This window comes from Catharus ustulatus, chromosome 5, assembly GCF_009819885.2.
Source record: "Catharus ustulatus isolate bCatUst1 chromosome 5, bCatUst1.pri.v2, whole genome shotgun sequence".
NCBI classification, from domain to species: domain Eukaryota; kingdom Metazoa; phylum Chordata; class Aves; order Passeriformes; family Turdidae; genus Catharus; species Catharus ustulatus.
The window spans coordinates 38,440,802-38,467,783 of NC_046225.1; the positions used below are offsets into that span (position 1 = coordinate 38,440,802).

The 26,982-nt window shown below is 38.1% G+C and overlaps 1 protein-coding gene across 3 annotated transcripts in view; it reads right to left on the minus strand.

Annotated features, from left to right (window-relative positions):
- The window catches only part of GLRA3 (glycine receptor alpha 3), an 89,761-nt gene that overhangs the window by 61,811 nt on the left and 968 nt on the right, over positions 1–26,982 (minus strand). For all 3 annotated transcript variants that reach the window (XM_033060542.1, XM_033060543.1, XM_033060541.1), the window contains exon 2: positions 6,508–6,635. In XM_033060542.1, the coding sequence (XP_032916433.1) occupies positions 6,508–6,635 (128 nt within the window). The remainder of the gene's footprint in view (positions 1–6,507; positions 6,636–26,982) is intronic.

Consider the following 26,982-nt stretch of genomic DNA (forward strand, 5'->3'; position numbering starts at 1 on the left):
TGGTAGAGCAGTCATGATAACTGAACAATGAATTGCCTCTTCATGGAAAAGGGTTTAAATTATTTTCTGAAGTCTCTTTAAAAATGTCATTGTGGAAAAGCATGCTAACTTTCCTTATCAATTTCAGACTGTATCCAATAGAAACAAGCTTTTTCCAGATAATTTTTTTTGTTCTCTTCCTGCAGCTCAATATTCTGATATCAATAAACCAGTTCAGCACTGGAGAACCTGGATTCCTTTTGTAGTTGTAAGCAGTCTAACAATGAGAGATCTGTATCTGGAATATGAAGACTGGTCTTATAAACCTTTATGCAATATCTCTTTTTTACTGTCACTGAAGAAAGAAACTGCTATGTCATTACTGGTGGTTTGCGACTAGCAAAATCTGGCATGACCAGTAAACTTCACATTAAATACTCAAAGAATCAGAATGTCCATTAAAAATTCTACCAATATGACAGAACTTAGAACATCCAGCTTTCATTCCTGACAGCAAAAATGGTTTTGAAGTGCTGTACAGCAATTCTAACAAAATATTTCTGCACTTTAGTACAGTAATTTCACGAATACAAGCCGCAGCAATTTGACAAAAATTTTGGTGGAAACCCGAAAGTGCGGCTAATAGTCGGGTGCGGCTAATATATTAATAATTTTCTGACATTTACAACCCCAGACGTGCCAGCCAGAGTGCCGAGCCAAGCACCGGCCAGTAAAAGCCGGCATTTCGCAATTGTTACAGTGTTACCGTGTTGCCCTGGCTCCCTGCAGGCAGCACGGGGGGCGGGGAGAGAGGCGGGAGAGCTCTCTTTCCTCCTCTGCTGCAGCCCAAGGGCAGGAGGGGGGGGGGCGCCGCCATTGCCGCGGTTCGGGGAGGAGAGGTGGGGGGGGGGGGGGGGGCGGGGGGCGCCGCCATTGCCGCGGCCCCGGGAGCCGACGGGGGGGGGGGGGGCGCCGCCATTGCCGCGGCCCCGGGAGCCGACGGGGGGGGGCGCCGCCATTGCTGCGGCTCAGGGAGCCGACGGGGGGGGGGGGGCGCCGCCATTGCCGCGGCTCCGGGAGCCGACGGGAGCCCTGCGCAGCCATTGCCGCGGCCCGGGGAGGTGGGGGGAAGCGCGCGCCGCCATTGCCGCGTCTTGGGGAGCCGACGGGAGCCCCGCGCCGCCATTGCCGCGGCTCGGGGGGGGGCGGGAAGCGCGCGCCGCCATTGCCGCGGCTCGGGGAGGAGGCGGGGTGCTTTGTCCGCGCCCGCCGCCGGCGCCACGGGCGCAGGAAAGCTCCGTCCCCGCCCGCCGCCGCTGCCGTAGGAGCGGGGGAAGCTCCGTCCCTGCCTGCCACCGCGGGGCAGCGCCGACCCGGGGTGACCGAGCCCAGGGGCAGCGGCGGCCGGCCCCGAGCAGCAGCACCGGGCTGGGCCACCTGGCCCCGTCAGCGGCCCCTAGCGGGCCGAGCCTGCACAGCCTTAGCTCAGCCAGTAAACCCCGCCCTCCCGCGGTTCTGTTACTAATTGCACGCGGGTCCTCGCTGCGAACGACAGAGCGGCTTATATTCGTGTGCGGCTTATCTATGGACAAAAACCGAAATATTTGCCAACACCCAGAGATGCGGCTTATACTCAGTGCGGCTTGTATTCGTGAATTTACTGTACTTTAGTCTTTGCAACACACAAGACTACACCTATGGACCAGAACTCTCAGTTAAGGAGGTAGCACTTGCACTTGCAGTCACTTTTATATGCAGTTAATTATTTAGAGTTGTTGAGTATATCCAGTATTTCTGAGAATTCAGTAAATGCTTTACATGCTCAACTCCTGAAAAAGATCAAAGGAAAAAAGAAAAGCAGGGACAATGAATGAAAGCAGAGTCACTAAAAGCTGTCAGGGAGAAAACTGTACTTCTTGCCCATGTTAGTAATTTGTTTACAATGCAGCTTTTCTTTCAAACAATTCCGTGCTGTAGTACCTGCCATCCTTTCAAATTTGATGTGATCCGATCTTGTTTAAAATACTTTAAAATGTAAGTTTGCTTTATCAATATAGTTGCTGTTTTTAAGAAAAAGCTCTAAATCACTACATTGATTTAAATTCGAATTACAATAAAACAGTTAATAGCTAGTTAAAAGGAGCACAGAAATAGAAGCTAAAAGTAGCCTGCAAATGTTTTAGAATTAACTCAAAAACACTGTGCTCAGAGTAAAACTGAATGTCCCAAAACATTGTCAAAAAGAACCACGAATGAGAAGCTGTAAAAGCTGGAAGTCATGTTCAAACACAGGAATTCAGGCAAGTGAACACAGATTAAAGAGAGGCAGAAAAGAAATAGAGCTAAAACTCACTAGAGACAGAAAAGCTAACAATGATCGCTATCCACAAGGTGTTAAAAATAGAATGCTGCCAAGACCTGAAAGCTGAAAGAAATGATTAAGGTACAAAAGTATCCATGGAAGTGAAGAAGGTCAGAGCAGAAAAAGCAAATGAAGTCTTTGTAGCAGCATTTGTCTCCGATTGCTGGCTGTGTCAAATACTAGAGCCATTCTGCTGGAATTTTGTATGAGGACTATAGAAGACATTTCAGACCAAGTGAACAGGAATAAACTGATCAGTTGAGGTGACATAAACCCAGACATTACAAAAATCTTTGCAGGATTGTGGAAATACAATTCACTGTCAGCTATCACCTCTGTCAATTGTCTCATCCGTGGAAATGCGTACCACGTGCAGCAAGTATAACTTGAATTAAAAAAAAAACAGATTTCAGGTATGATGGTGGAGGAAATGAACTTTGTCCCTGCAAATCTTACCTCTGTACTAGCCAAACTGGTAAAAATAATGAAAACTTTTATGATTACAAGACACAGATTAATATTATATATATAAATACATTACATAGATTATTATGTTTATATATTTGCAAGAAAGATGTCAAAAAGGACCAAAAATTCTATGAAAAGCTGCCACACAAAATGAGCTTAAGCAGAAGAGGGCCCTTCACACTGAAAAGGTATACAGTAGGCAGTAATCTGCAAATACACAGATTTGTAAAGATAAAAAGGAAATTTCATGATTATAAGCCGCACTGAGTATAAGCTGCACTTCCAAGTGCCAGCAACTTTTTGTTCTTTGTCCATACATAAGCCGCACCTGATTATAAGCCGCACGTTACAATACAGAGTGTGATAAAAGGTATCTATTCTATCACCATCTGTTGAGGGTGGGGACAGTGATCCTTATCTCTGTGGGAGACATTCTGCTAATGGGCCATCCATTGAAACCAGGCAGGGCATTGTTCTTTATCTTTTCACAACCCGTCCTTCCTCCAGCGAGTCATTTTCTGCTAATGGCCCATTGAGTCCCACTGTGTGACTTATAAAATTACTGCATCCCATTGGAAGTTGCTCCAGCCAGGGGGAAGAGCCCAACATTTCTTCCCAAGATAAAAACAGAGGTTTTGGGACACTAAGGTAGCCCCTTTCTCCACTGGACTCCAGAGGAAAACCAGATTTCTCCACATCACCACTGGACCTCCAGAGGGAAACTGCACCTTCTATAGGACCACTGCTTCAACTGAACCACGTCTGTCACTGCAGGAGGATGCAACCACCATTTAATGGGACTGCTACCAACACCCTGCCTGACAGGGTGTCAGGTTGTACTCTGACTTTGCCAGGGTTTGGAGTTTGTTTCTTTGTAGTACTGTATTTCTATTTTAACTTCCCTAGAAAAGAACTGTTATTCCTAATTCCCATATTTTTGCCTGAAAGCCCCTTGATTTCAAAATTGTAATAATTTGGAGGGAGGGGCTTTACATTCTCCATTTCAAAGAGAAGTTCCTGCCTTTCTCAGCAGACACCTGTCCTCCAAACTAAAACAGCAACTTTTTGTTCTTTGTCCGTATATAAGCCGCACCTGATTATAAGCCGCACTTTGGGTTCGGACCAAAATTTTAGTCAAAATGGTGCGGCTTATAATCGTGAAATTACTGTAATACTTTTCCACAAAGGTTTTATAGCCAGAAAATAATGAAAAGGCCAAATATATAAACAGCTTCCAGAAGGGATCAGGAGAACATATGTCATTAAATTATTCTTTTTTTTTTCAATTAAGTTTTGGCTTTCAAAGCTTCTAAACTAATGCCTGTTGAAAAATGTTTGCCATTAGCAGGGCAAGTAACACTCTGCATTTTCCTACGTAAATGCCCCCATTTTTACTTTAATATTTAAATTTTTTACACCTAGGTTACATAATTTTGTTCAAATTTGAAAAGCAATGAAGTATTTTCCATATTTGAAGAAATTGATATTGTTGGCAATGTGCATGTTGAGCAAGACAAGCACCTTGCTATAGGTTTGATGTAAAATTAAAAAAAAAAATTGCAACTGGAACAAAGCTTTTAAATTATTATCAATTTCCTGTTCTATTCCATAGCTGAATAAATACCATGTCTTGTGTATTATATCTTTTGTAGAAGAACTGATATGTAGTATTCCATATCCAAAAGCAGAGCACATATACAAATAGAAATATACAAATTTTTTTCTTCTTGACCAAAATTAATTATTAATAAAATTGATAATTAAAAATCTTATCTGCATAGAAATTTCACTGGAACAATAAGGGATTTAAAATTAATGTCTGAGTTATCTTATTAGAACTTATTCTCTTTCTTTAAAACTATCACCAGTCGAAAATCTCAAAATGGCATTAAACCCCAGCATTTGTTGTAGGAGTAATAAAACTAAACAAAAAGTGTCAAAGTCACTTAAGGAGATACTTGTAAGGTAGGTCTGAATCACTGTCGGCAGATCTGTTCGAACTACATAGCTGTCCAGAAAATTTGGAATGTGCACTTTTTGAAAAGGAACAATGTCAAATTAGGTTTTGTCTCTTTAAGTTTCAATAGTTACAAAACAAGGTTCTAAATCCTTTGAATTATGCTTTCAAGAATTACTGTATTTAATTTTGTAATCTCTAAACCATCTGCCTATTCTTCACTGTTGCCTCATCAGCAGATTGTGACTGGATACTGCCCATGACAAGCTATAAAGTTCAATCCCCAAATCATATAGAGATGTGTTTGAAATTCCAGTGCATGTTTATAGCTTCCTGAGAAAAACCAGCATCATCAACTTAGAAAGAGCAAAGCATTTCCAGCTGCAGTAAATCCTGGGTAATAAGTTTGCATATACACAACCAACTGTTTATGGTTTGCTGATGAGGAAGTAATCTGAAAATCTCTTACATGGTCCTTATGAATCAGACTAGGCAAATTCTGGTAAAACCAGCACATAGCAGTGGCTTTAGAGTCAAAACCACTTAAGTTTCTGGAACTTGGAGATGTCAAAAAATTATAGCATTTCTTGTTGAATAAGAATTAAGATTGAAAGGCGGTGACAGATGACTTAGAGGAGAAAACACTGGCAGCTTGAAGGAAAATTGTTGTAGTAAACATGGAGTAAAGTCTTATAGTGAAATGTTAGAGCTAAGAGAACCTCTTGGACTCAAGAAGATAGGCTTAGGAGAAGGCATCTAAGGCAAAGTAAGGCAAAGTAACAACAGGTTTATTCTTTCAAAACGTTATTTATATTCTGGGTAATTTAAAGTCTGATACCTCGTTTAAAGATTCAGTAATAGAGTTAAATATTCCACTGCAACATTGGAACTCCTTGTTTTCTAAAAAAATAGTCAAATTTACCTAAACTTCCCAGACTATGAAAGTCAGAATGGATGGTGATTGTCTGTATGATGCTTTGCATATCCATATAAAAATATGGTTTGTGTAATCCTTCATTAAATACTCTAACGTGCCTGAGTCTGAATAATATGCTAAGACCCTCAGGAGACACAGTCATTCCATTTGCAAACTTTGCTGTTACAGTCATTGAATCTGCTTTGTTTTAATTGAATCTCCTTTGTGAAAAGTGCATAAAAGGCACATGCCAAGACAAAATTACATGTGTTGAGAACTTGCAATTTCAGTGGAGAACTGGGAGCAGGGAAAAGAACAAGAGGAAATATGGTCCTTTTGGCTTTTCAAGGCACCAATGGGGCCCAGGAGTGAAAAATATAAGTTGGTGGTAGAATGGTAATTAAGATAAGCTGTCTTGAGTTTGATGGTCAATGTCACTAACACACTCTTTGGAGCCAGACAGATATGAAGATGTGGCCAATCTTTCACAGAACTTGCTTTCCATAGTGTTTCATGCTATGGCAATCCAAGGTGGGAATCTGAATCCATCAGTAAGCATTTCAGGAAAGAAAAGAAACTAACAAACCATATTAGACAACTCAAATCTAAGGACAACGTACATTAACGAAAGGCATGCAATGGGGCAGCTGTGAAAGTGGCAGGTGTAGGGTGTACTGCTACTGAAAAGAACTGCCACACAAACAAAAGAAAGGCAAAAGAAGGCACTTCTTTTTCTCCCCAGTGAATGCACATCGTAGCTTTTCATATTTGTGTGAGCAGCAATACTGACATATTGAAAACCTGAAAGTTTAGTTTAGAAATTACCTTTGAAATTTGGTCTGATCCTTGCATCATAGCCTGACATCCTACCCATCAGCTTATCCAGGAAATCGGATGGTGACATTGGCATGCTACGAGATCTTGCACTGTCTGTTTCCTTTGTGGCTACCAAGCTAACAGCAAGGAAAAACAAACAAACAAACAAAATTTGTTAGAACTTTTGTTAGCAAAACATTTATTTTATTTGGTCAATCATAGCTCATTTTTGTAGGAACAGGAAAACAGGAAAGCTAAGACAGTCTTTCTAGCTAGTTAATGCTTCAAAAATAGTAGTAGCAAAGAAATTGAAATAAGTTCTTTCTACAGCTGTCATTTAATACATAAATTTTATTCTGCTATGCAGTTGTAGGTTACTCCTTCCTCAGAACTTCTGAAGATTAATAACACTTTCCATCAGCAGTAATCAATACCATTATCACAGAGTTAAATACAGAAGTAGCTGTGTATGTGGAATCTCATATTTTGGAGTCTATTCTGAGACTGATCTATTTTAACTGGGTGTGCTGTGATAGAAGCCTGGATCAGAAAAAATTTATAAGTATCTTGATTAGAATACAGTAATTTCACGAATACAAGCTGCACCAATTTGACCAAAATTTTGGTGGAAACCCGGAAGTGCGGCCAATATTCCGGGGTGGCTAATACATTAACAAAATTCTAAAAGCTGCCAACACGGAAGTGAGAGCCCGCGGCAGCCCCAAGCCAAGCTGGAGCCCGGCCGGCCCCGGCAGAGGTGGGAAAGCCTGGCAGAGGCGGGGCCAGCAGTGTGGGGGGCGGGCGGCAGAGCCTGAGCCAGCAGGGCGGGGCAGGGGGGTGGCAGAGCCGGGTCAGTAGGGCGGGGGAACCTGGGAGAACTGGGGCTAGCAGTGCAGGGGAGCATGGCAGAAGCAGGAAGGCCGGCGGGTGGGGCTGCCTGGCAGCGGGGGAAGCCCAGCAGAATCGGGGCCAGCAGCGTGGGGGAGCCCGGCGGTGCGGGGGCCTGCAGTGCCGGCCAGGGCGAGGAAACGCGGCGGCGGTGCAGACGGGAGGGGGTGGCCGGCGAGCCCGGCGGCGGCGGTGGCAGCCCGCCGGCAGGGCTAGGGAACGCGGCGCGGCTGGCGAGCCGGGCGGCGGCGGCGGTAGCCCGCCGGCAGGGCTAGGGAACGCGGCGCGGCGCGGCCGGCGAGCCGGGCGGCGGCGGCGGCAGGCCGCCGGCAGGGCTAGGGAACGCGGCGCGGCGCGGCCGGCGAGCCGGGCGGCGGCGGCGGCAGCCCGCCGGTAGGGCTACGGAACGCGGTGCGGCGCGGCCGGCGAGCCGGGCGGCGACGGCGGCAGCCCGCCGGCAGGGCTAGGGAACGCGGTGCGGCGCGGCTGGCGAGCCGGGCGGCGGCAGCCCGCCGGCAGGGCTAGGGAACGCGGCGCGGCCGGCGAGCCAGGCGGCGACAGCGGCAGCCCGCCGGCAGGGCTAGGGAATGCGGCGCGGCGCGGCCGGCGAGCCGGGCGGCGGCGGCGGCAGCCCGCCGGCAGGGCTAGGGAACGCGGCGCGGCGCGGCCGGCGAACCGGGCGGCGGCGGCGGCAGCCCGCCGGCAGGGCGAGCAAACGCGGCAGCGGGACGGTGCTGACGGGAGAGGGGGGCCAGCGAGCCCGGCGGCGGCAGCAGCACCACCCGGCCAGCCCCGCCGAGCTGTGGCGCTGAGTTGGGCCACCCGGCCCCGTCGGCAACCATGAGCGGGCCGAGCCTTCCTGGCCCCGCCCCAAGCCAGTAAAGCCCGCTATGCCGCGATCCTGTTACTAATTGGCCAATTTGTGAAAGCTGCGCACGGATTCTCGCGACGAACGAAAGTGCGGCTAATATTCGGGGTGCGGCTTATCTATTGACAAAGACAGCAACATTGTCGAGGCACCGGAAGTGCGGCTTATAATCCGTGCGGCTTGTATTCGTGAAACTACTGTAGTACTACTATCACCAATTTTTGTTTTATGTTGTTTATTATTAACCACAATAAAACAGATCAGGCTCTTGGTAGGTGGTATTCTTAACGTTGTCTTAGATTTTCATTTTCTGTTAAAACAAAAGTGGCTCCTATAGTGTGTAAAAAAGCAAACAAAAAAACCCCAAAACCCTAACAACTTACTGAATAAACTATTTGAGGACAAACTTTTCTTCTCAAAGCCACATGACAAATGCCATCTCCTATAGCTTCCTCTTCATAAGCACACAGAACTCCCACTGGCATTCTAAAGTGTGTTCTGCACATGCTAAGAGAGCAGACTAATGGCACTGTGATCAACCATAGGACCCAAAGGAAAAGCCTCTGTTTTGTGGAACAAATCTTACTTGAGTGCTGTCTAATACAGTGGAAAAACAGAACAATCAGAAAATACATAAATTTAGAGTAACATTGTGATACAGGGTGCAATTGAAACCATTCGTGGCTTTTGGAGTCTCAAAACAGATAAAGAGCTTTGCACATTTATGTGGAATTCAAGTTAAAAAAATCTGTTACAGAAGGACTTAAATCTCTTTTACTTACCCAATTCATTGTGTCCATATAATTCACTCTTTTAGAACTAGTTAAATATGCTTTTGTTTAGATGTAAACACAAGGAATAATGTAAAGCCTTTAGGGATTTTCTGACTCATAAAAAACCCATGCTAAACGTTGTTTCTTAGTAATGGATAAAAATAGAAAAATTCAATACAGGTACATATGTATGCAGAAGCCATGTGGACCGCAGACTGAGAATGTGTTTTCTTTCTTTTCAAGACTCTTTTACTCAGGACATTGAAAGTTACAGTTTTATAGAAACTTCCGCTTAGAAGGTCAGCTAAAATTTTTGTCTTCAAGTTTGAAATTTGGATTTATTATCTTAAATAAAAAAAGATTTCATATTAGTCCTTGAGAGTTACAAATTTGGGCACACATAGAATATGAACATAGAAACCTCTAGAATGCTATGGTTTGCTCATATTTTAATTAAAAATTGAAATCAGATCTTTTAGTTGTTGTATTAAATCAGAAAGTTAAATTTTACTCTTGAGTTTAGATCCTTAGCTAGTGTTTATAATATTCTATGTGCAAGCTGATTCATATATTCTTAAATAGTTCATAAATTGCTAAATTGTTGGATATTTCTAAATTGTTTTGAATATTTTGGTATTTCTTTCAGTAAAAAATGTTTCTTTACTCTCCTTCAATAGCTAACATAGTTCTTTATTTCTGCCTGTAGCTGCAGAACATATTTCCATTTCTGAGAAAGTAAGTATTCAACATATTCTTTTTATAGTTCAGTTTCAAATTATCCTATTGCCATAATTTTCATTATCAATCATTGTGAATGGATCTGATTCATCACATTATCACAACTTGTAGTGATTAATGTTTCTGTAAAACATCACTAACGCCTATAAAGCAAATAAATACAAGAGGCAGATTACCCTTTGTTGGTATTATCTACTTGGAAGGCAGGAGACTCAAGTTACTGTGTGTATACACTCAGTATATACATTTAAACACTTAGATTTCATTCTAGTAGTCTTCTATAAGGAATTTATATTTCTATTCTGTAGGTATATATCAAATTTCTATACTACAGAATTTACAATCCTATATTTTTATTCTTAATATACATAAATTATCCAGAACACAAATATAGAAAGGCCATTGTTAGCTTAAATATCATTTGTTGGAAAGGAAGAATTTGTTTCTTTGTTCTTTTTAACTTCACTGAACCTTTTGTAAATCTTTCCTAGTTAGGCCTGTAGTTCTTGCTTTGCCATGGAATAAAGTATTTTGAAATTAAGGTAACTAATGCTGACAGGAAAAAATAGCAATTGCTGCAACTATGGATTTTCTCAAAGTGACATTTACCTTTTTTATATGACGGCATCATTAACATTGGCTTTCATCAGTCAATTTTAAGTCTCATACTATCTTGAATAATTTAATGCCTACTTATGAAAATAATACATTCAGCATAATTAATATCTTTTGTATAAACAAGTTTTATCTCAAAATTCAGCTGTAAGTTGTAACTAAATATTTCTTCAAGGAATACTTTCCCTTTTACTAAGCTTGGGATGTAATGAGTAAAAGCTAGTTGAGTTCTGCAGAATTCTGCCCTTTTGATTTAAATTTTATTGAAAATATGTATTTCAAGAATAATGTTGGACAAATAAAACTTTCATCAATCAAAGCTGACATGTGGAATACTCGTCTACTCATAAAGGAACTAGACTTGGAAATGTAGTAAAATCTGAGTGAAGCAGTGGATTTTAAGAAGGGATTTTCTGTTTCCAGATTAATATAAAAATTTAATCTGTGTGTTAAGGGTTCTTCAGTTTTATCACACACTGCCTCTGAAAGATCAGTCTCTGGCTAAGGGGTTAGAGGAGGGTATGCTCTTTCCATGAACTAAGAATTGAGCTTCTTTTAGTGTTAATAAGGCACATAGCTTCGTCCTTGATACACAACTATTGCATAAGTCCAGGAATGGCTTTGCGTGCCTCCAGAGGGAATTCATTCTGATCTGTCACAGTTCTTTAAAGAATTTGTACATGCATTTTCTAACAGGCAGAATTATAGGAATTTAATATCAGCAAGGTACGATGGACTTGTGTTTAGCATAAAGTCATCATACGACTTTACTGAGAAAATAAACTGTACACTTTTTTCAGAAGTGGAAGCTTCCCATTGCTGAAGTCTTTTATTGGAGAGAGATTATAAATTATCTCACAGTCTTCTGGTCTGTTCATATTTTATGAGGAAAAGTTACCAACAAGAATGTTCTTCCTGGTAGTGATTCTGAGTTGCTCCTGTGAGCTACTGGCAAATATTACTAACAGTTATAAGGATTTATATCACTTTCCAATTTCAGACTTAGAACAGTACTTGACTTCAATTTCCTGGATGTATCCCAAACATCTTAAAAATGTAAATTAAGCCTTCAAGAACAATTGAAAATAAATTTGATAACTGAAGTTGTGGACAAGAATCAAGAAAAAAAAATTGAAAATGTCAAAAGGTGCATTCAAAAGTGGTTTGTCACTAGACAAATTTACACCATCAAATCTTAAGGTGAGAATTTTTGTTTCAAATAAGCTGTCACACAAACCCAGACTGGATCAGAAAATCAGAATCACATGAACTATAATCAGTTCTGTCTCTATTCTATTCTGTCCATTAACTTATTTTTTTACTGAAAATCTGAGGATAAATGAGCTTAGCATCACTGCCTTGAAGCCTGTCAAGTTGGAATTTCAATCACTGAGATAGGAAACTATCCTAAATCACAGGTGCTTTACCTACAAAAAGTGGTATTTGAACCAGAAACTGTTAGGTCAAGCTGAAGATATTTCAAGTGGAACATAGATGTTTGAGAGTAAGAAACAGTGTGACACAGACAAGATAAGGCTTCTCTAGACCAGCCACCACATCCTAAATTTGAGAAAGAAAGCTACTTGTAAAAATGATGTTTATCAATGCCATCAATAATCTGGAAAGAAAATGCAAAGCAATTGATGGTTTAAAACTAAGAAATGCAAAAAAGAATTGACAGAGACATAAATTCTGATGATGTGAAACCACCTCTTTCCTAAAGTCAGCCCATTTAAGTTGAAGAGTTTGAAACAACTAGAGGAGGGATATTAAAAGATGTATAGACTGTCTGGAGAAAGCAGTGGAGAAGGACTCAGAATTCCTCAAACAATTCAGCACTGTTGTGGTAAAGTTCTCGCTGTGCTTCTCTGTTACCCAGTGGTGCAGAAAGATTGAAAGAGTGAGTAGAAGCATGAAGGTCACTTATTATTTTATATGATATTAATGAGACCAGTTCTGAGATGTTGCATCAAATTCCATGTCCGAGTTTTAAAAGGACATTAAAGCATTTGGAAAGATACTGAACAAAGCCACTAAACCATGACCTGAGAGTTAGGGAAATTTGCTTCAAGTAAGAGACTTCAGGAGCTTAATCTGCTTAGTTTATCAAAAAAGAAAAGTGAAAAAAATAGCTTGATTGAAGTGTATAAATGTCTCAAGGCAGCAGAAAATGCTGGACATTTATCTAAAGAAGAAAGGGAGAAGAAAACTCAATAAGATATAAACAAATTCAAATGGGAATTTGGACACACAATTTAGTAATAAATTAACAGAAGATCAAACTGTACCAACCAAGACAATACAGCTTTCTGGAATAAACAATTTAACTAAATATAAGGTATTGTTCTTCATATATGGCTAGCTATCAGTTCTGATATATAGAAAAGCAGGCTAAATTCAGATTAAACATTACAATTCTCATGCAAAAATCCTCCGACTGTCAAAAGGCACTTGATTTTTTGAAGAGCTTAAGGAAGGGAAGCAATGGGCATAGTTCCCAGTGCGAAATGATGTCTTCTCAGGGTCCTTCTACACAGGGGTAGAAGGCTTGCAGTTGCTGTGATGTAGTTTGCAAGTTACAGCTGCAATGTTGGCTGATCCTGCTCAATCCCTTTCACAGCTGAGTATTTGACTTGCTAAGCAGTTGCATGAGCATCAGCTTCTTGCACAGTAGGGACATAAGCTCCAGAATGGAAAGTGCACTTGAGCTGCCCATAAACCAGAAGCAGCACAAAAAACAAGGGGCTGACCTCAATTAGGAAAAAGAGAGGTAAATATTCTGTCGATGACATGCTCCTGCAAAGAACAAAGAATTGTAAGCTAAACTATAACATCGTTATATGAAAGCAATGGATGTGAAATAGCCAGGAATAAATTTAGATCAAAATTAGAAGACTTTCAAGCACTGAAACATTTCAGTTATGGAATAGTTTAAAACTCTGAGCTGACATAGATAGCCCTGTGTGTTTCAAGATGGAGGTAGGCCTTAGGATGCTGTGACATGTATGACTGTGATTGCAAGATTCAGTTCTTTTTTAATCCTCTGCTGAGAATATGTTTACATTATTATCGATTCTTTTATGTTTAAAAAATAATTTCTGCTACACAAGTCTGAAAAAAATATAGTTGACACAGCTATACAGGCAGAGGACAAAACCCAACATTTTTAAAATGGGAGATCTCATCTATCAGCTGGCAATTTAGTTACCAAGATAAAGCATGGGTCATGAATCTGTGCTCCTGAAATGTCTATTTAAAACAGGTATATTTGTGAGAGAGCATCTTTCTCTTCCCTTCCTCCAGAACAAAATTATTGGGAAAAACTCTTTAAAGGGCATTTACAATCCCCACTAATGTATCCTTCTTTAAAACATTTAAGTCTCCAAAAATCAGATTTCTTTCCCATGTCTTTTTTTTCATGAGGAATTACTGTTTTCTACCTGTAAGTTGTCTTCTGCACATTTTTACTAAACACAAACAGAGGAAAGAAACTTTATATATGAAAGTACTTTATATAAGCTTTATTTTAAAAGGTGTATTTTCAAAGGTAATTTCAGGCCCACTACCATTCAGACTTATGTTTGTACTACACAAAGTGCTAGTTTTTACTGATTTTCCTCATTTAAACATTCATCTTCAAGGTGTGTTATTAAAAATTCCTTTCAGTGTGTGGTTTCAGCCTTAAATATACATATATATGTGTGTGAAAATATTGAAGGAAAAAAGTAATGGACTATCACCAGCATTTCAAAAAAGCTTGTATCATTCCAGAAGGGTTTAATGAGAACAGTATAGACAAAAGGGAAGGAAGAAATTACATCTTGTACCATTTGCTGAGTCATCTCGTTTTGTTGCTGCTACAGGGAGAGACAGAGATAAAGAAAGAATATGGTGCACTATAATTCTACCTTGCACTGGAAACTTCCTAGAGAGATGTTTCCAAGTCCAATTTAGGACAGTCTGTTTATTTATCCAAATTAGCTTGAGAGTAGTCTCCAGAGTCTCACAGACTTACTTTTGAACACAATTGATACAAACTATCTTTGAATTATATTTTCTTCCTTCCGTAGGTAAACTACTGATGCATTTTTTCTTGAAAATCTTACATTAACACCAAGGTGCTGTTACATTTGTCTTGGGGATTCTTTTCATCTGATCATAAATTACTAATTTTGGCTCAATCCATTTTAGTCATTCAGACAGGTAGAAGGTTTGCATTTCATCTTACAATGCATACTACAGTGCTGCTACACGCATTGTGATGGTCCAGTAGATCTTTCATTTCATTATTTAAGATATTCTCTCAGACAGCAAGTGTGGCCAAGCCCCTGGAGCAATTGGATGTTCTGTTTGTGGTCCATTCTCTCCAGCTGATGTTTGAATATTTTTAATGCACTTCATATTAAAATACTCCCCAGAGAAGCTCAAAGAAATTAATTACACCTTTAGAAGGAAAGCAAAAACTGCAGATAATATGCATTTAATTTCATCTCCCATACATTACTACACAAAACAGTAAATTAGTCTAGTGGTACTTATTCACTGATTCACCAGCAATGGTTAGGTGAATTAATCTTATGACTAGTCTCCCATAGCTGTAAGCAATGGTGATAGAATTCATCAGCTCTTAAAATAAAAATTATTCAGTGTAACCATGTAATTAAAGAGGTCTGCTTGCAAGTAAATGATCCTCTAATTGGTGGTATTGGATCATCTGATGGTATCTTACATTTTGAAAATTTTAACAATAAGATTCTGTGATATGAAGAAAGCATTCAAAGCCTCTTCTGAGCGATATAGACCACCAAATACATTTGGTAGAATTAATGGGGAAAGCAAGCTTTTAATTTGATGAGGTCAGAAGCACAGGATGGCTTTTTTTAAAATTAACTATCTGATCTACTAATTAAGTAGGTAAAGGACTAACAAGATCAGTTTACAGTAAGCAGAATTTGCATGCATTAGTCAAGACTTACATAAACCTGAACAAAAATACCTTTTTTGAGAGTAGAATGTTCTAGCATGTGATAGCTTAAAATAAAAACCAAGAAATACAAGAATGACTACTGAAGGCCTCAAGCCCATGCAAATTAGTGTTTTCCTTGTTTTTACAAAAATTAATCCTGTTCTTTTTAGCAAAACAAAAACTGCCTTTAATTTTACACGAAAAAGTATAATACATTAATGTAAAGAATAAACAATACTATTTTCTTTGATTTTTGGAGATAAGGCTAACGTTTTTCCAAATTTTTGCACAGTTTATCACTGAAATGTATTTGTTCAGTTAAGTGGCATGACACTGATATTCTTTGAGGTGTGATATGTTTAAACTGACTAATTGAAATAGCTACATCAGAAGAGACATACAAGTCTCTGTGTTTTACTGTGATAAAGAATTTTAATTTGGAAACCTTGAAGGTTAGCAAATATAGTGGAGTAGGAGTTCAGAAGACAGGATAAATTCTTTTTAAGCAAGTATTTTTAAAAATGTCAATAAAATTTAAAACCAATCTCTTTACTGAAAATGCTTCATAGAAAATAAAAGTCAGGCTTTTCTGATTGGAGGCTATTCATCAGCAATACTTATTTATGAAAATCCAAGGCCATTCTGGAAAGCCAGGAGCTATGTCAGGGGGTCACAGCTGCATGGATCCAGTACTGAAAGTGACATACAACATCATCTGTCACTGCTGTTCCATTCTAGCTCACACAGAGATACTTTCTTCTGAGAAACAAAACACAAAATTCATCTCCTTCTCTGAATTATCCTTGGAAGACAATCTCTTTACATTATCTATATTGTGAATTCAGGGTAAGTGATCTCCTAGTTCAGATGCCTGAACTAGAAAACGTTCCCTTCTACCATTCCAAGATTAGTACAAGGAGACAATTTTCTTCCAACTCCTCTGTATTCCATTATGAAAATAACTCTTATTTGAATAATGATTAATTGGTGAATAAATTAATTAGTTTCATTTTGGGGGACAAAAAGAAAGTTTCCAATGGTGAAAGAATAGTGGAGGAAGGTGGCATGTAATAAAGCCAAAGATAGTAAATGACGGAGAAAAAATTAAGTTTGCAATGTGTTAACAAAGACTGAGATTGCAAGTGCTTTTCATTTTATTTCTGCTAAAACTGACAATAATGCGTTTCTTGCTAATTAAAGATGCAATCTCTTTTACTTGTTATAGGTCATAAAATTGACAGTTCCTAGCGCAAAGAAAATGTAGATTTTCATATACTGCAATGTTTTAGATAATAATAGTTTTATCAGAACAAACACAACATTCTTAACTCATGCTTGCCAGAGTGTCATATCAACTAAGAGCAGAAGCATTGTAACACCAAGACTTTAAAAAAGTATTTTCTAAGAAAAACCCTGAAGAAAATTTTAATTTAAAAATTTTTAAAATTTAAATTTTAATTAAAATTTATTTTTTGTGCAAAATTTACATTTTCTACTGATTTTTCATAGTTTTACATTTTTCTAGTTGCCCTCCTATCCTCTTATTTTGACTAAGTGCAAATAGTCAGAATAATTTTTCAATATAATGCTGCAGAGATAAGAGTTGCATCAGGACATAAGGACACATTTGCAGCCAAAGTAACAATACTTATGTGCAACAAAAAAAAACACCTTTCCATTTTAAGTTAACTAACTATCTATTCTTTATTATTTTAGTGGTTATAAATGAAAGCAACATTAAATATATATAAATATATATCAATATATATAACTATATATATTTATATACATAAATAATAGTTGCATTTCAATGCAACTATTAGAAAAGTATTTTTTTTCTGATTTTAATAATTTTTCTGTTTCAGCAATAGGATTAACATTAAATTTTAGTGTTCTTGTAGCTTAGGCAATGGTTACAAGCATTTCTTTAATATTTCTGATACCTTTATCATGTCATTTTTTTTTCACATTTATTAATACAGTTGAGAATTCCTTCAGCTCTATAATCTTCCTCTAGTCATATTTGTCATGGAAGTAAAATAGCTTGTTAAAGTAAACTCATGTTTAATACATGTTAACATAAAGTACATAAGTTATGGATTATTGTTCCGAAAAACTTTGGATTGCTATGGAATGTTTCAACTCTTCTTGACAGTGAGGAAAAAACAGAATAATACAATTTGAAGTCTTCTGATTAAGTCACTCTGTCATGATCACCATTCCAGCATAATATACTCAAGATAATGTTAAATTTATATAATTTTTTTGTTTGTCACTTGATACATATATACATAAGCACAATGCTTTACACAACCGCATGTGAGATGACTGTTTAGAAGATTTGACTTTTTCTCTAAAATAAGTTTGATAAAAGTTCTGTTAGAGAAAAGCTGAATATATCCGGAAAAGTACAGTAATTTCACGATTATAAGCCGCACCATTTTGACTAAAATTTTGGTCCGAACCCAAAGTGCGCCTTATAATCAGGTGCGGCTTATATACGGACAAGGAACAAAAAGTTGCTGTTTTAGTTTGGAGGACAGGTGTCTGCTGAGAAAGGCAGGAACTTCTCTTTGAAATGGAAAATGTAAACCTCCTCCCTTCAAATTATTATAATTTTGAAATCAAGGGGCTTTCAGGCAAAAATATGGGAATTAGGAATAACAGTTCTTTTCTAGGGAAGTTAAAATAGAAATACAGTACTAAAAAGAAACAAACTCTAAACCATGACAAAGTCAGAGTACAACCTGACACCCTGTCAGGGACGGTGTTGGTAACAGTTCTATTAAATGGTGGCTGCAGTCCTCTTGCAGTGACAGATGTGATTCAGTTGAAGCAGTGCTCCTGCAGAAGGTGCTGTTTCCCTCTGGAGGTCCAGTGGTGATGTGGAGAAATCTGGTTTTCTTCTGGAGTCCAGTGGAGAAAGGGGCTCCCTTAGTGTCCCAAAACCTCTGTTTTTATCTTGGTAAGAAATGTTGGGCTCTTCCCCCTGGCTGGAGCAACTTCCAATGGGATGAAGTGGGACTCAGTGGGCCATTAGCAGAAAATTACTTATGGAGGAAGGATGGGTTGTGAAAAGATAAAGAACAATGCTCTGCCTGGTTTCAACGGATGGCCCATTAACAGAATATCTGCCGTTGAGATAAGGATCACTGCCCCCACCCTCAACAGATGGTGATAGAATAGATACCTTTTATCACACTCTGTATTGTAATGTGCGGCTTATAATCAGGTGCGGCTTATGTATGGACAAAGAATGGAAAGTTACTGGCACCCGGAAGTGTGGCTTATACTCAGTGCGGTTATAATCGTGAAATTACTGTAACTATATAAAGTATTTTTTCTAAAATGCTACTCATGAAATTGTTATTTTGATTAGCCAGCTAATTATAGTGTAGATCTGTGTTATTACTAATAGTTTAGAGTTTTCAATGAAGACAAAATATTTCTAGTTAAAAAATACTGTTTTCATGAAATGGAATTTTAAGGAAACAAATATGTTTCAATGCAGTTTTATAAAATGCTGGCAGGCTTGGTTGTAATGTTCAGTTTCCTTTCTACTTCGTCAGTAACAATCGGTTTTCCAACGTCAATGGAAACTGAAGTTGCAGTCTCAGGTTCTAATTCTAGAAGGCTCTGAACATCTTTCCCACAGAATTAGCAGAGATTTTTCTTGCTTTCTGCAACTTAAATTGCTTTTTATGCATTGAAAAGTAAGAAAATCTTTTCAGAGCTTTGGAAATTTTGTGAGACCAGAATGGTGATGTTCAACCAGCCGTGTTAATTTACATGAGATATGTGGATTAAGTAATTTTTTCTTTTTTATTAATTCTATCCAGGATCAACACTGTAATGAATCAGTATAAGACTTTCTTTAACAAAAACAGAGTTGAGTTTCAGGGTGATGATAAGAGTGACAGAATTCATGCCACATAATGACAGAACCCAGTATTCCTAATGCATGCACTGAAGCATATTCCTTACGGAATAAGTCAGAGAAAATAATGTGAAGGTTAAAAAAACAGTGCTGCTAGCCTTTCGTGCTTCCTCCAAAATTATCCTGGTCCACTACACACATTCTCTTTCACACGCAGAAAGTGGTGTTTAAACTTCCTCTCAGATACATATTTAGTCTTTGCTTTTCTTGTCTTCATTATGGCAGCATCCCCTTTAATTATCATCCCAGTGTTATGAACTTTCTGTAAAGCACTCCAAAAAAGCTGAGGGAAGGAAGGGTCATGATCTGAGCTGATTCCCCACTGCCCTCACAAATCCTCCACCACATGAGCAAGGCGTCCAGCTAGAGCACCCTCTCCCCTTCCCTGGATCACCATGAAAGCATTGAGGACACTCTCCCCTTCCCAAACAGTGTTAAAGGCTTTGTTATGTGCAAGACCTGTTTTCTCCTGAAGGAATCATCCCTGTTGAAAAGGAGGAAAAAGAGCATTCTGTTAAGCATTATTCAGGGATCTGAACAAGTGCTTTTGTGCTCACATTTTAATTACAGATGAAAATCTGAATACTCTTGGATCCGAAGAGGTATAGAGAAGCAACAGAACAGGTAAAGAGAGAGAGATATTCTGAGAGCTCATGTGCCGAGTGTCAGAATTTGGGGATAAGTATTGAAGATAAAGGGGAAAATTTTAACACGTATATGGAGAAACTTCCAAATAGTATTTTTAAATCCAGTTGCCCACTGTATTGTACTTTTTGTAATCACAGATTACTGTCTCAAGTGGGAACATTTATATTCCTTTTGTGCAGTAAAAACTTGCAATATTATGTTCAAAACAACTGACTATCATTTTTAGTGCACAAGAACTGAGGGAAACTACAACATATTTTATTCTACTTTAAGTCTTGAAAATTAGGAGCTTAAGCAAACTGATAAATCTACTCCTAAAAAAAAAAGTAAAGAAAGGAAAAAGAAAAGAAAGGAAAAAGAAAAGGAAAAGAAAAGAAAAGAAAAGAAAAGAAAAAAGAAAAGAAAAGAAAAGAAAAGAAAAGAAAAGAAAAGAAAAGAAAAGAAAAGAAAAGAAAAGAAAAGAAAAGAAAAGAAAAGAAAAGAAAAGAAAAGAAAAGAAAAGAAAAGAAAAGAAAAGAAACCTTTGAGAACCATGATGGCATAACTATATTAGCTAGCTATTTCTGTTGAGTAGTTACTTGTGAAATTAAAATTAATTAAAGTTAAGTGTTGGTAAAAATCATACAAAATCGTAAACAGCCTATTTTGTAGAACGTCATCTGTGAAATTGCATATTCTGGTACTTTTGGATTCTCAGAGATGCTAGGATTACATTAGGTTCATATTTTAACTTTCAGAATCCAGAAAGGGAAGATGTATTCAGAATGTATTTTATAAGGAGCTGGAGATAAACTCTAGACATAGTGGAGTCTGAACATAAACTGTACATAGTATATAAAGCCTTGAGCAACCATATGATGGGTGGTGTAAGCCAATACTTTTTTTAGATTAAATGTGTCTGTCTATCTATCTATCTATCTATCTATCTATCTATCTATCTATCTATCTATCTATCTATCTATCTATCATACAAAGAGGGAATGCAACAAAGATCAAAATATTAAGACAGTAGGTGATGCAGTTATAACTACAGCTTGAATTTTATTAGAGGAAAAAAATGAGATTGCTTTTTTAAATTTCGTAGGTGTATTGATTTTGCCTGTAATTTCCCTAAATTAGTTTTAACAGCAATAATCCTACACAAGTTAATGGCAAATAACCTAAGCACCAGTTTGACAAAATTCAGTACTCCTGTGTTCTACTCTCTTTTTTCACTAAAAGAGCCTTAGGATAATCTGCTGCCTTGCTTTTCGCATTGATTTCTATTAGTCAGTAGCCACACTAGTCAGACAGCTCCACTATTTCAACAGCCCCATCAGTGACCATGATCATGTCAGACCAGAGTGTTCTTGAAATTTTCCACCTTTTTTGTGGTCTCAAACTGTTTCCCTTGGAAACTGCATTTTGCTAATGTTTCATACCACCAGAAAGAAACTTCAGTAATAACAATGTCGAAGAGGACTGATCTTCCTTAGGGAAGTTCCTACCTAGAAATAGCCCTGACTCTCCCTGTTGTTCCCACTCATTTTGTACGTCAGTGGTAAGCCCAGAGAAGTAACAGGGTGGTATGTGATTTAGAAAAATGGTATAAAAAATTTGGAGTGTGGAGTCACTGTCCCTACAGATGTTTAAAGATTGGACATGGAAGATAGTGCCATGGTCTAGCTGGCATTGGGGTGTTCATTCATAGGTTGGACTTGATGATCTTAGAAATCTTTTCCAACTTAATTGTTTTTGTGATTCTGTTCATTATGTGGAAAGTCCAGTTAAGTGTAGACCAGGTGTTACTACCCTGTTTGCTGTCATATTCAATAATGTGTACTGGACAATTCATTCTGGAAATCTGACTGGAAATGTAATCATTAAATGTATTCTTTTATTCTTTTATAAATATACACCATCTATTTTTTTAAACTTTTTTTCTCATTCTTTCTTTTTATTGTCCCTACTTACACTTCCAATGCCACACCATATAAATGCATCAGCCAGAAAGGATAATATTGCCTCAAGATTCTCACCCCTTTCTCTTAACTTTACTCTGCAAACTCCTCTGCTTTCTGATGCTCTTCTCGTTCTTCTGTTTCAGTCTTGCATTCTTGTTAAACACAGTATTTTACTTTGTATTTTCCTTCTCTCTGAGATGTTCCCTTTTTGCTGATAGTTAATATCTCAAAAAGGTGCCTTTTACTTGACCTATTCATGATGCCTATATATCAGTGAAAGTGGTATCTTCTATTTCCTATTTCCCTTCACTGATTCTTTCACTAAAAATCATGAAGTTTAGTAGAAAAAGAAGTAAAGAGGACAAGAAGCAACACCATACACAAGGGCTCTTCATCATTCATTACTTGAGAAAAGCTGATTTGCAGGAATAATTCCCTATAGGTATTATTACACAATACCCAGTTAGGTCATTTGAAGCCCTGTATTCTGAATCTGTTAAAATAAGAAGCTTTAATCTTGTAAAAAATTTCATTTTCTCTGATTTTCATGATTTCTAGGTTGCCCAGACAAAACTAATCTGATAGAGGAGCTATTACATTTATCATCATACAGAAGCACAGCACTTATCTCACAGTATTACTTGCTTTCAGTTGTTGTTATCAATTGGCCAGGAATGAATTAAGAGAAGTTGAAAACAAAGAAAATGTCACTAGCACTGTAAGAATTGAAAGATTCATGGTTTTAATTGAAATTTCTGTGTTATTTAATTTTCTTAAAGGTTATAGTACATAAATACAAATATATATATATATATATACATACAAATATATAATCATTGCCTGAAATTATAAAGATGGTAATCACTTAGAAAAACAACCAAGTATTTATGGAAATAAAGAAGGGATAGCTAAACCTAAAGCCCTTATCAAATTTGTACTCATGAAGAAACTCTATTTGGTACAAAAGGATTTCAGTGTCTCCAGTGATATAGTTGAAATACAAGAGAATTTGAATTACAAAACTCCCTTTTGTCACTTTTGTCTGAGTTTTGGAAAGCACAATGCTTCCCTAAAGGTACTGATGCTCTCCTCCTAGACTTTTAGAAGGACCCTTCATCACAGGAGTTTGACTGATTGGGCTCAGTGTGAGCTCTGGTAGCTCAGCTTTGAAACAGAGCAGTTTGTATTTGTTTTGTAAAACCCTCAGCAGGGGTTCACCTCTCTTTCCTGAGGGCTTGTTTTTGTTTCTTTAAATCATGTTTGTTCTTCCTTTTTTATTTTTTTTTCACCCTCAGAAGTGCTGGGGAGATTCTCTTGGCCTCTGCATGAGCTAGTGTGCAAGCATACTTTCACCCAGTCTTGTACCTCGACAATTTTGATCATGAGTCTGACCAGCTGACCTGCCCCTTTGGCTTTGACCTTGGGTATCCCTCTTCATTACCCCCTGTGCCCATCAATGTAAATTTCTGAACTGCTCTTCTCCCGCACAAGTGCTGTAGGACTGCAAACTTTTACGGCAGAATCCTGTTCCTTCCTGCCTTGCTGTGTTTCTGAACTTCCAGCTTGCCTACCCTTCCTTTGCTACTCCCTAAGATGTGCTAAGTGCTTCTCATCGGATCTGGAGTCTGTCAGCTGATTTATTCCACAGAAACTCTCTTTCAAACGAAGTCTGGGAAAGATATTGTGCCTCAGTGCTGTCATCTTGCATTAGTAGATTTTCTTTACATGCTTTTATTCACATCTTGATTTGGACAGACACTTTTATTTCTTGGGTAGCATTGTAGCTCTAATTATTAACATATTAATAAGCTACTGAAGCATCATTAGAACACCTGAAAATCTTTATTTCAAAGATGTTTGTGATGCTATGTCAGATTTAATAGTTTTCAGCTGTTTTATTTTTCCACTTTCATTATAAGAAGGAACTAACACTGGCCTAAAGGAAAATGACTTCTGCTCCTTACAGCTATTCACCTAAAATCAATTTGCAATAAAATGCAGGAACAATTTCAAAATCAGTTAACCTTAAACTCAGATATGCCCCAAAGTTAGGTTGCATGGAGGTTTTTCCCACAAAAATTTAGTCTTTAAGAGCAATTATCTGTGTCTGTGATACTGTTTCCTTCAATGTAAGTCCAATGAAGTAGTGAAAAGATCAAGGAAAGAGGCAATACCCTAATCACAGCGTGATTCTTGGTCTATGTTAATATGGATAAATAAAGAAAAACCAGGGTGAATCTATTTTGCATCTCCCCAGTGTAACCTACCCTTTCATCCTGTTCTTTACCCATACACAGGTCTACATATAAAATAGATGCACTACACCCTTCAAGGAAAAAGCAAATCCTTGTCAAGTCCCAGACAGTGTAATTCTAATAGATCAGTGCTGGTGTCCATGAAAGCTCCTGAGCTGTTATGAAACTGTTTTTGACTCACAAATCTGATCTTCACATGTATTCTACAAATATGATCTTGCTTTTATCAAGACCTCTTGGAATTCAGGGAAATCCAGAGGATTTTTTGTTAACACTACTACTTTATTGACAACTCAGAAGAACACTCAGTCTTAGACATTATTATAACTTCAATCGATATCTCAGAAGTTTTTTTCTTTCTTTGGTAGTGAATTACAGTTGTTTTAAGGCTACATTAAATTTTCCCTAGCTTTATCCTCTTTTTCCACCTGGACCCTCTTAGTATCACACTCAGGCTTGAACTAGCAGTAATATTAATACTTTTTTTTTTTTTATTTTGGTCTGATAATAGATTTTCTCTCTATCCTCAAACATACTGCATAAACCAAACTGCTATGTGCTTTAACCATTGTTTTTCATGTTTAAAATCTATTAATACATTCTCAATACATGTATTAATCTATGACACAACAGCACAAACATGCACAATATTATGAAAGACTAAGGATAATCACACAATCATTAAGGTTGGAAGAGATCCCAAGATCATGAAGTGCAATCTTTGACTGAACACCACCTTCTCACCTTGACCACAGCCCTAGGCGCCATGTCCACTACTTGAACACTTGCAGGCATGGTGACTCCACCAACCCCCTGGGGAGCCTATTCCAATGCTTGACCACCCTTTCCATCAAGAAATTCTTCCTGATATCCAATGTGAATCTTCCTTGGCACACCTTGAGGCTGTTTCCCCTTGTCCTGTTACTGGTTGCCTGGGAGAACAGGCCGATCCCCACCTGGCTACAGCCTCTTTTCAGGCAGCTGTAGAGAGTAGTAAGGTCTCCGGTCTCCCCTGAGCCCCCTTTTCTCCAGATTAAACACCCCCACCCCACAAGACGGTGTTCACAAGACTTGCGGTCCAGACCCATTCCCACCTCCATTGCTCTTCTAATTTTTTTTTTTTATAGTATCTTTTGGAGATCAAATTAATAATTATATCCTATAATGACCAATATACATCTTGTTTCAGCCATTGCAATCTGAAGGATCTTTTGATGTGGAATGAAAAATAAGTTATTTAAAAAAAAAATCAGGTGAAGTTTCTTCTTGTTAAGCATGCATCTCCAGACTTCGCTCATTAAAGTAGCAAGTCTAAATTTACACTGAAAAATATCCTTTTTTCTATCTTCACAGGCATATAATTTAAACATTAATTTTAAATAGCCTCAGGGCTGTTGGACAAGTAATGAAGGCTTTTCCTGTTAGTTTCATTCAGTTTTCTCACACAGCCTTCAGTTTCATAATGAAGAGCAGAAAAATTTCAAAGTTGCACGATGTAAGAAAAGATAACATAATTTCTTCCAAAATGTGTGAGCAAGTAAACCACATAAGGTTTGACTGTTCCTAGAAAACCATAGTGCATCCATCTTCTCATCAAGTATTATATAGATGCTAAGTGTCTGTGTCTAACAGAGAGTGGAAACAGCCTTCTAGTATTCCCTGCTCCCTTTGCTCCAATGGAAATAATTTCACAAGGCTTAAGTTGGAAAAGAAATAGAATTAATGGCTCCAGGAGAATTGAGAATTTTACAGCTTCAATATTTTATTTTTTTTTCTTTTTTTTCCATTTTTAAAGCATGGAGAAGACTCCTATGTGTTTTGAACTGACTCAGGTTTATCATGTATTATTTTTAGACCTAAAGTCATCAGCAGTCTCTATCTTGAGCTTGATATGGAAGATAAACACGGATTCTGAGCAGTTTTCTGCACACTTTCCCCAACCATATAGTCCTTGTGCACAGTAAAATGATAATGTTCATTATCATAAAGTGACTACTGATTAGCAAAAGGCTATTACAACACCACAGTTATCTGGACATTGAAGAGAATAGTTTGAATTTATGCTAAATAAGATATCTGTATACATTTGGAAACAATTCAGTAATAATCCAGATTTATGCGATGCAAAATACCTGTTTGCTTTTCATAACTGACTTTATAGCTTTTCCCCCCCCCTTGGAATAAATGCTTTTATATCGTTAAGATAAAGGAGGAACAATTGAACAGTAGGATGGCATTTGCATGGAATAACATGCAGAGGAAAAATAAGTTCCATAAATACATTGAAATAGAATAATAATAGCATAGTACTGATTGTATTGCCTACACTACACAAGTGTTTGGTCACCTACACTGAACACTAGACACTCACTGCAAAATTTAAAGTGTAATATACATGCATTGACTCTTTCCTCGCAATGTCAATCTCATACCATGTCACCAAGTTTCTTAAAATCTCTTTCTTTTGGCACAATTACAATAAAATCACAGTACAAACTATTTATGTTACATAGGCTGGTACAAAGCATATCATTAAATTAACTTCAAAAAGGAAAGATTTGCTATAAACCTGTGTGCACTTGTGAAGTGTGTCATCATTGTGAGGCACTACATGCTGCTGACTTAACTTCACAGTTATAAATCCTTTACATGTATAATCCCTAAACTCTCATTTCAAATTTAAGTTTCCTTTTTTAGTCTTTGTTAAATAACAATGTGATTCTTAAAATAGTCTGGCACTGTCATGCTATATGCCATAGTTTGTTTATTGTGATACAGAGCTAGAATGTTTGTTGATAACAAGCAGGGCTAACTTCATTAGCAGTGAATATATTATGAGACTGAAATCTTTTT